This window comes from Lygodium microphyllum, chromosome 1 (assembly GCF_053477565.2).
Source record: "Lygodium microphyllum isolate KBCC chromosome 1, Lygodium_microphyllum_v1.1.10, whole genome shotgun sequence".
Lineage (NCBI taxonomy): Eukaryota > Viridiplantae > Streptophyta > Polypodiopsida > Schizaeales > Lygodiaceae > Lygodium > Lygodium microphyllum.
Genome location: NC_141135.1, coordinates 149,023,736 through 149,033,211, shown reverse-complemented (window position 1 = coordinate 149,033,211; position 9,476 = coordinate 149,023,736). Strand labels below are relative to the sequence as shown.

At 47.3% G+C, this 9,476-nt stretch overlaps 1 protein-coding gene across 1 annotated transcript; it reads left to right on the top strand.

Moving 5' to 3' along the window:
• Nucleotides 1-6,468: 6,468 nt before the first annotated feature.
• On the top strand, nt 6,469-9,125 carry LOC148041806 (xyloglucan galactosyltransferase MUR3-like). The gene has a single exon (XM_087682657.1). It carries the CDS (start codon nt 6,904-6,906, stop codon nt 8,569-8,571), a length of 1,668 nt encoding a protein of 555 aa, XP_087538783.1. The 5' UTR covers nt 6,469-6,903; the 3' UTR covers nt 8,572-9,125.
• Nucleotides 9,126-9,476: the final 351 nt, after the last annotated feature.

Below are 9,476 nucleotides of genomic sequence, written 5' to 3'. Positions count from 1 at the left end.
GAGAATCGCATTATTTGTTGGAGTGCTGGAGAGGCTCAAGGATCGTTGGAAGGAGCAGGGGGGTTCTCCTCGAGCCAAAGGGTGAAGGCATCCTTTCCGTGTTCGCGGGCCTCCGCTTCTGAGTGGCCTCCTTGAGTGGACGCCTGTGCCACTTGGTGAGGTATTCGGGGAAGCCTCTTTGTTCCCGGCATCGGAGGAATGCTTCTACTTCGAAGAGACCGTTGGAATGGAGCATTGGTACACACCGTCCCCATTGGTTGTCGGAATAGAACCTGCGCAAAAGACGAGCATGAAATGCATTATGAACACAGACACTGTCCGGCAGGTCCAGCTTGTAGGTGACTTCATTCAGCACTTGAGTGATTCGGTAGGGACCATAGTAACGATGATTGAACTTGGGGGTCATGTTTTTGGGAAGTGACATATTCTTAGAGCTCACTAGGACCATGTCTCCTTTGGTGAATAGTACAGCCTTTCTCTTCTTGTTTGCTTGCTCTGTCATGGTGATCTTGCTCTACTCTAGGCTTTGCTTAGCTGCTGCATTGTGGTCTCTCCATTTCTTCAAGAATTCTTCTACATCTTGATCTTCCGCTTTGGCCGCTCCGGATGCTAAGGCCAATGGTGTAATGACTTCTTTTCTTGTTGCTAACTCGAAGGGAGTGTACTCGGTTGCCGAGTGTATGGAGCTATTATCGTGGAATTCCAAAACATCAAGGGACAATGCCCAATCTTTCTGGTCCACTCGAGCATAGCTTGGGCATAGCTTCAGAGATAATCTCGATGCCTTGGTTGACTCGTTCTGTCTGTCCATCTGTCTCTGGGTGGAAGGATGATGAGAATCTCAATTGTGTTTCCAGAGTCTTGAAAAGTTCCTTCCACATGTTGCTCATGAATCCTCCATCTCTATCTGATACAATGGCAAGTAGTAAGCCATGAAGTTTGAATACATGTGTGAAGAAGAGGCGTGCTAACTCCTTGGCATTCACTGGTGGTTTGGCTGGGATGAAGTGAGCCTATTTGGAAAAATAGTCCACCACTACAAAGATGATTGTGTACCCATGGGACTCAGGTAGTTCCACAATGAAGTCCATGCTGATGACGTCCCATGGGCGGTTGGGTACCGGTAATGGTTGTAGTAGACCTGCTGGTCTTGATCGTGGTGCTTTGACCAGTTGGCAAGTGGGACAAGTTTTGATGTAGTCTATTACTTCTTCCTTCATGTTTGGCCAAAAGAACTGCTTCCTAAGGGCCTCCAAGGTTTTGCTTTGCCCTTTGTGACCTCCAATTTTACCATCATGGATCTCATGCAGTATGAGTTTCTCTTCAGCTCCAAATTGTTGGGGATATACAATCTTTTGCCTAAGAATAGGATACCCTCCTCTTATGTGTATATTCCATGTGGGGTCTTCTCTGCTTCCACTTCTCTGATTATCTTGTGCATTTCTTGGTCTTGTTCTAGGGCCTCTTTGACTAGTTCTATGAAGTTGCTATTGACCACACTGACAGCTTTCAGGTCAGCTTTCCGGCTCAAGGCATTTGCTATCTTGTTAGTAGAGCCGGGTTTGTGCTTGATCTCCAGGTCAAATTCGGCTAGGAAGTCTAGCCAGCGAGCTTGCTTTGCCGATAACTTGGGCTGAGATTGGAAGTATTTGAGGGAGATATTGTCGGTGAAGACGATTGTATGCTTGTCTTGAACATAATGCTTCCATTTTCTAAGGCAATGTATGACTGCCAACATTTCCTTCTCATGCGTGCTCCACCTTGTTTCAGCACCGGTGAACTTCTTTGACTCATAAGCAATGGGGTGACCTTCCTGTACCAGTACACCTCCTATGCCGTAGTCGGATGCATCTGTAGAAATTTCAAAGGCTTTGGTAAAGTTCGGCACCTTTAGGACAGGAGTTTGGCTCATGCACTTCTTCATCTGCTCAAAGGCTTCCTGTTGCGCGTTCCCTCATGTAAAAGGGTGATCTTCTTTGGTGAGGTAGGAGAGGGGAGCAGTGATGAGGCTGTAATCCTTTATAAATCTCCGGCAAAATACTGTGAAGCCGAGGAACTCCCGCACTTCTCTTACAGTCTTTAGTACAGGCCATCTTTGGATGGCTTCCACCTTCTTAGGATCCACTTTGATTCCATCTGCTCCTACAATAAAGCCTAAGAACTCCAACTCTTTCACTGCAAACTCACACTTTTTCGGCTTGGTATATAACTGATGCTGCCGCAGTTTCTCAAAAACTCGGCATAAATGTTGCTTGTGTTCTTCTAATATTTTGATGTAGACTAGGAGGTCATCTATGTAGATAATGACAAAGATATCTATCTCCGGTCTGAAGATTCCATCCATGAGGCCACAAAATGTGCCCGGCCCATTGCTTAGGCCGAATCCTAATACTAACCACTTAAAACTACCATATCGGGTGCGGAAGGCTATTTTTGGGATATCTTCTTCGGCTATGCGGATTTGGTGGTATCCTGATCTAAGATCAATACGACTGAAGTACTTGGCCCCGTGTAATCTATCTAAGAGGTCTTCCACTAGGGGCATGACGTATTTGTTTTTTATGGTGATTTTGTTAAGGGCCCTATAATCTACACAGAGTCTGAGTCCCCCATCCTTCTTCTTTATAAATAACACTGGGGCACCAAAGGGGGATTTGCTAAAGCGAATGAATCCTTGTTCTTCTAGTTCATGTAGTTGCTTCTTCAGTTCCATGAGCTCGGTGTGATTTATGCGATAGGGAGCTCAGGCCAGTGGGGCAGACCCTGGGATCAGCTCAATTTTGTGGTCCACATCTCGCCTGGGTGGTAGACCCTTGGGCAGCTCGGCTGGCATCACATCTTTGAATTCCTCAAGTATTTCTGCCACCTCTGTTTTCTTGTTCTGTTGCCTGGGCTTCTTGTCACTTTCTTCTTGTTCAATCGGTCGGATCATACACAGATAGACCATATCTCCTTGTTTGACTGATTTTTCAACCTGCTTGGCACTGCAAGTCATGATACGTGGCACGATAACAGTCCCCTAGACCAGTGCACTTTGGGTCTGGCCCTTTGGTTGGGTTGTAGTCGGTTTCATTGTTTGGCATGATACTCCTGGCTTATTCTCCTTCATTTGCACTTTGATTGGGGTCCTGCCAGGCAGTTGCATTCTTTCACATGGTACTTTGACGCCTTCTCCTTGCATATCTAGCATCATTTCATTTACACCTTTACCAAACATTGCAATGACATACTTGTCATAGAATTCCAGGCCCAGTATCACTTCAAAATCATCCATGGGGATTACTAAGAAGTTGAGTTTCGCTTTCCACTTGTCAGCTTCTACTTGGACTGCAAAGACTTGTTTCACCTCCTTGGCTTCTCCTTGTGTGAATGTTACTGTTAATCCTTTTGGGGCCTTCGACAATTTTAATCCATGTTTTGCTGCACACCCTGGTATCATGAAGTTGTGTGTTGCTCCTGTGTCCACCATGATAGGTTGGTTACCCTCGCCCACTCGGCCTTTGATGTATAGATGGTGGATTGCTGCTACTTTGGCTGCCATGCATCGGGGTCGGGCGCTAACTGACCCTACCCTTGGGTGGTCCATGCTTTCTTCACTCCCATTTGGGATTTCCTAGATTCGCGGTGGTTGTGGTTCTTCTCCTCCATATGCACTAGTTGCATTCACCCTTGATCCACTTGACGAAGCTGTGTCTTCTATTGGGCATCTGTTTTAGTAGTGTGGACCCCCGCATTTGAAGCATCTGATTCCGACGGACGGGCCTTGGGGTCTCCACCATGACGTATTTGATCCTGCGGGCCCATACGATGTGCTACGGGTTGGCCTGTAGTGATTGTTTCCCCATCTTCCTACTGCTCCTCTTGGTACTAAGGCGGTTTGTGATACGGCCGTGGTGGTGGTGGTGTTTTGGCTCCTTGTATCTGTGAATGCCCCTCTAGGAGCACCAGGCCTTTGGTTCCGTGAGTTGTTGTTGTTGAAGGTGTTGTTGAACCTGTTTTGATTCCCTTGTGCTGTTTTTCTACCTTCCAGGTCCACCACGGCCATTCTCATGGCTTCTGCTAAGCTTGTTGGCTCCTGTCTCTCCACATCTCTTCTAGCCCATTCTTGCATCCTAAACAAAAATCCATGTAGCTTAGTGTCTGTATCCATGTTTGGTACCTGCAACATGATCTGCCTATATTTGCTGATATATTCTTTCATCTTTCCCTGTGTTTGCTTGAGGTTCCTCCATTCATCTCTCACTTTGAATTTTTCCATCTTTGGAATAAAGTAGTCCTTCAGTTCTTCCTGGAGTTCTTCCCACAAAAAGATGGTGTGGCCCAGCTCTTGTTCCAGCAGGTACCAACTGGCAGCGTCCTCCTCCGAGTAAATGGCTGCCACCTCCGCCTTCCCGTCTTTGGTTATTCGTGAATACTTCAAGTACATGTCTACCTCTGCGATCCATTTCTTCAAAACCAACCCATCTCTCTCTCCCTTGTACTTGGCGGGTTGGGGCATCTTGAATTTTCCATAATCATCTTTTGAACTACTGCTATCTTCCTCTTCTTTGCGATGGTGCTTCCTCTCCTACTTCTTGTCTTTCTTTTTGCTTCCTAATTCTACTACTTTCTCCTTCTCCTTCCTTGTATCTTGCGCCCTCTTAGATGTCTCCTCTCTACCCATTCTATCCATCTCCTCTTGCATTCTGTGTCTTTTCTCCTGTTCTTGTTGTTGAATCACCCATTCTCTATAGCCCTGCTCTACTTCTAGTTTTTTCCTCCTTTCTTCCTCCTCTTCTTTCATCTGCATGTTCCTCCATATTGACTCCAACATGCCTGACATACCATCTAATTGCCTTTCTAGTATGGCCACCTTCTCCTCTTGGACCACTCTCCACTCTTGCCCTCTACTTTTCTTCCTCTCCGCCATTGTTGGGAGGGTGACATTCTCCCTCTCGTCCTCCATGTGGTTGGTGGTGGTGTCGACGCGGGGAAGCCGTGTTTCGCCTTGTGGTGGTGTGGGTCGTGCTGCGGGGAAGCCGCGTCACGTCTTCAAACGGTGGGATGTCGATGTTGGGGCGTCACGCCGGGGCGACGTGTCGGGAGGCGTCACGACGTGGGGCGACACGACGTGGGGCATCGCGCTGTGGGTCGTTACGACTTCGATTTCTTCGGGCACTGGATCTTTCCTCCTGCTTCCATGAGCACTCCTTCACTCTGAGCAAGAGTCGCTCTGATACCAAGTGTGATGAACCTGCACTCCTTACGCACTCAACACGGCACAGAAAGGTAACACGATATATGAGCTCAAGGTATACTCTTGTATTATTCAATCCAAAAAGCGGGACAACATAGACACATCCCAGGACTACACCCTCATGACGCCACACATAAGAAGGTTCACCACTGGGTATAGGGAATCACACGTAGTGTGGAAACAAGGCAGGGCTTTGAGTCACTACTACTCCCTATATAGGTGCAATTGATAGCAACGGCATGGTATAGCTACAAAGCCCTTACAGGGGGGGGGGGGGATGTGTGTGTTGGGGGAGGGGGGGCAAATGGTCTCGTGGACGACCCGATGCGCTTGCCGCCTGGACAACCCAACACGCCTGCTGCTTGAGGCACTTGCTGCCGCCGCTGATGTTGCTACCTGATGCCTGCCTTCCTTGCCTTGGCTAACGATGGTCACCATTGCCCCTAATGACCCTGATGCACCCCTAACAACCCGAGAGAGAGAGAGAGAGAGAGAGAGAGAGAGAGAGAGAGATTTACCTGGCTATAACTTCGATCCCCACGTTCTTAGCACCCACTCAATGATCAATCCCCCTTGGCGCGATGCACGACCAATAGGCAGGAGCAGCAAGATCACAGGTAGGAGCAACAATATCATAGGCAGGAGCAAGAAGCCACCAATAAATAATGTGGAGAATGGTACGATGAGTGGGAATGAAGACCACACCTGGTCATCATGGCATGTCCTTTTCCATTCAAGACATGCAAGATTTGAAAAGTAGGTTCGATCCATGGAAAATTTGAAAAATTAAAAAATAAGGTCAGTAACTTTGTGGTGTTTGGCCATCACCAGAGGTACAGTCTCAATTATAATGTAATATAGATATAGATATAGAAGTATAGATATAGTATACATATCCTTTGGGCTCTCCCATTGCCTTTCGTTGGTCTGTAGCCGTTCATGAGGGCGCTTGTGGTGTGTGCAGGACCCAGGTGCTCGTTCTTCCGCCGGTTTACTCCAAATTCAGGGCGAATATGTTATAATGCTGCTACGGTGTTTGACATACGTACGGTCTCCCGACAATGTCGGTGCCACGCGCACACCCATGGTCAAGAAAATGCTGTTTGAGAAAATGTCTCTCGCGGGAGTGCGCGAATGACGGAGTGCCACGTCAAAGCGTGTAAAAAACTTTTTTCCCCACGTTCGAGAGAACCCGGGGGCCGGGGGTGAGAGAAGAGGGCCACTGCGCGCCCTGTTGGTAGGCACACGCCACAAGCACTTCTCTTCTTCTTGGAGTGGTGCTTGGCCTTCCTCTGCCCACTTTTTTTTTCAAACCTCTCTCTTTCTCCTCACAGAATCACGCAGCTACCTGAAGACTGTTGCAAGGAACTCATTGTGTCATTAGAAGATCAGATCATCTCCTCTCTCTCTCTCTCTCTCTCTCTCTCTCTCTCGCGTCTCAAATTCCTCGATTTCCTTCTTCAATCCTTCATTTCCAGTCAGAATTGAAGGCATCACCTCTCAGCTTCTTCTGCTTTTCCCTTCCCGTGCCTTGCTTTTCACCCCTCTCGACGTATATCCTGCAGCGATCGTGCATTGTTCTTCTTCCACCATACATCGATTTTATTACTTCGTTATAAGAGCTCCAACAAGACGAGCGGTTCTCTGTCTTCTGCGGCTGCGTTTTCATGACCCGCCGGAAGATGGAGAAGCCAACTTGGTCTCCCTCTCGTCTCTACGCCCGCTGTTTCTTGGTCTTGGCTTCAATCGCTTTCTGGTGGTTGCTCTTCGTCTTCCATTTCTCTGTCTTTACCCGGGATGAGGCACCCCCAGGCTTGAGCTCTGAGACGGAGGACACCCCTTTCTTGCAAGCCAACAAGAAAGCACCCTCTCTGCGGAGCAGCTTAAGCCTCAACCCCGAAAAATCGTCGACCCTGCCGCCTCTCAAGCAGCACAAGGAGCCTTCCCTTCAGCCATTCTGGCGCGCCCTGGCATCCATCAACAACAAAAGCGACCCTTGTGGAGGCAGGTATGTCTACATGCATGATCTCCCCGCAGAGTTCAACCAGGCCCTCCTTGATGGATGTCGTCAGCTTAGCCCCTGGACGAATATGTGCAAGTACACAGAAAATGCTGGGCTTGGACCGCCACTTGAAGACGCCAAAGAGGTTCTTCCAGGAAATGCCTGGTTTGCTACCAATCAGTTTGCTGTGGATGTCATCTTTCACAACAGGATGAAGCAGTATGAATGTTTGACAAATGACTCAAGCAAGGCGGCGGCATTATATGTGCCTTTCTATGCGGGCCTTGACATTGCCAGGCATCTGTGGGGAGCCAATGTTTCTGTTAGGGATTTGGGGCCTGCCAGAGTAGCAAGTTGGCTACGGCAAACACCTGAATGGAAAGTGATGGGCGGCCGCGACCATTTCCTTGTAGGTGGAAGAATTACATGGGATTTCAGAAGACTGACAGATCATGATCATGATTGGGGCAACAAGCTTCTCTACATACCTGAGATCATGAACATGTCCATGCTTTTGGTTGAAGCCAGTCCTTATCACAAAAGTGACTTCGGGATTCCCTACCCTACTTACTTCCATCCCTCTCGTGATTCTGATGTTCTTGAATGGCAGCATCGAGTTCAAAATGCTAATAGGCCTGCTCTGTTCTCTTTTGCTGGAGCACCACGCCCAGAGCTTGCCACTTCTATACGAGGGCAGATTATGGAGCAATGCAAACAATCAAAATATTGCAATCTTCTGGAATGTGATAGAGGCGAGAGCAAATGCCATGTGCCAAGTGTGGTTATGAAGCTTTTCCAAGAGTCTGTCTTCTGTTTGCAGCCTCAGGGAGACTCCTACACCCGTCGCTCAATCTTTGATTCCATGATTGCTGGGTGTATTCCTGTCCTGTTCCATGTGCACTCTGCTTATACTCAGTATGTGTGGCACCTCCCACAGAATCACAATAAGTACTCGGTCTTTATACCAGAAGATGATATTAGAAGTGGCAAGGTGAATCACATTGAGGAGATTTTGCTGAAGTTCTCTCCTGCTCAGATACAAGAAATGAGAGAGGAAGTCATTAAATTGATACCTGGGCTAGTGTATGCAGATCCGCGCCAACGACTCACAGATTTCAAGGATGCATTTGATCTCACGGTGCAGGCCCTGGTGGGAAAAGTTACAAATCTGAGAATTCAGGTCATGGAAGGCAAGGATGACTTTGTGGCGTTGGATGAGGGGATCCGTGAGTCTGACTTGAAGCTTAGTCAAAGAGACACACGTCAGTGGGAAGGAAAGAGGAGAAATGGAGAACATGATACCTTGGCCAAAGGAGAAAGTGCCACCAGTTAAGAGGCACAGTAATGTACTGGCTGCGCTCTTTAGCAATTCCCGAAGGGAGAAATTTGTGCTTTGTTGAAAGCAAAACGGTATCTCCCTATTGCATGGATGTGCCTATATATTTGTAATAAGAAGCAGTGACAGCTGGAAGCACAAAATGATTGTGCAATTTTTGTGACATTGTTGAGCAAGCCCCATCCTGTGCTTCATTTGATGAGTGCCATCAACGATTGCCAAGGACTGCATAGGACATGGCTGAAGACATGTCTGCTCCATAGATTGGCTACATTACTGTCAAATCGAGAAAGCTGCCTGAATGCACATGCTGATTCACTGCCTCTTAGGTGTGAATGTGACATTTGATAACTCTGCTTACACTGAGCAGATAGTAACAGCGATAAGTCATTTGACTATACTTTTGCATCATGCGCATCAACTAGTTGATGGTGTTAGCCTTAATTTGTTTCTTCCTACATTTGTCTTCCTGTGTAATATGACCCACAGGTATGCACTGATGTTAGAAGCTCTGTAATAAATCACATCATATTGAAAAACATCTCTCTAAATCCCATGGCAAGAAGTTTCCTGACTTCAGTTGGTTTAATCATTAGTATTGCAGCTTGCTTACTCCAGGTAAATACTTGCTCTCAAGGGCCAAGGTGATTCTCTGAATTAGTTAGCATACGGATGATGCTTGTACTCCTAACATGTTCTAATGTGTATGACAAACTCTGTGTCCAGTTATACTTTGCTTGAAGTTTTGGAAGCACTCAAACACTGGCTGGTAAAATGCGTGATTAAGCTCCATAGGGTCTGATTCTTCTACACTTGTCATTTAGCTGCATGGTGCCTGATTAAGCTCCATAGTGTCTGGTCCTCTGAAACCTGTCATTAAGTGACACCATCTTCGAAGCACG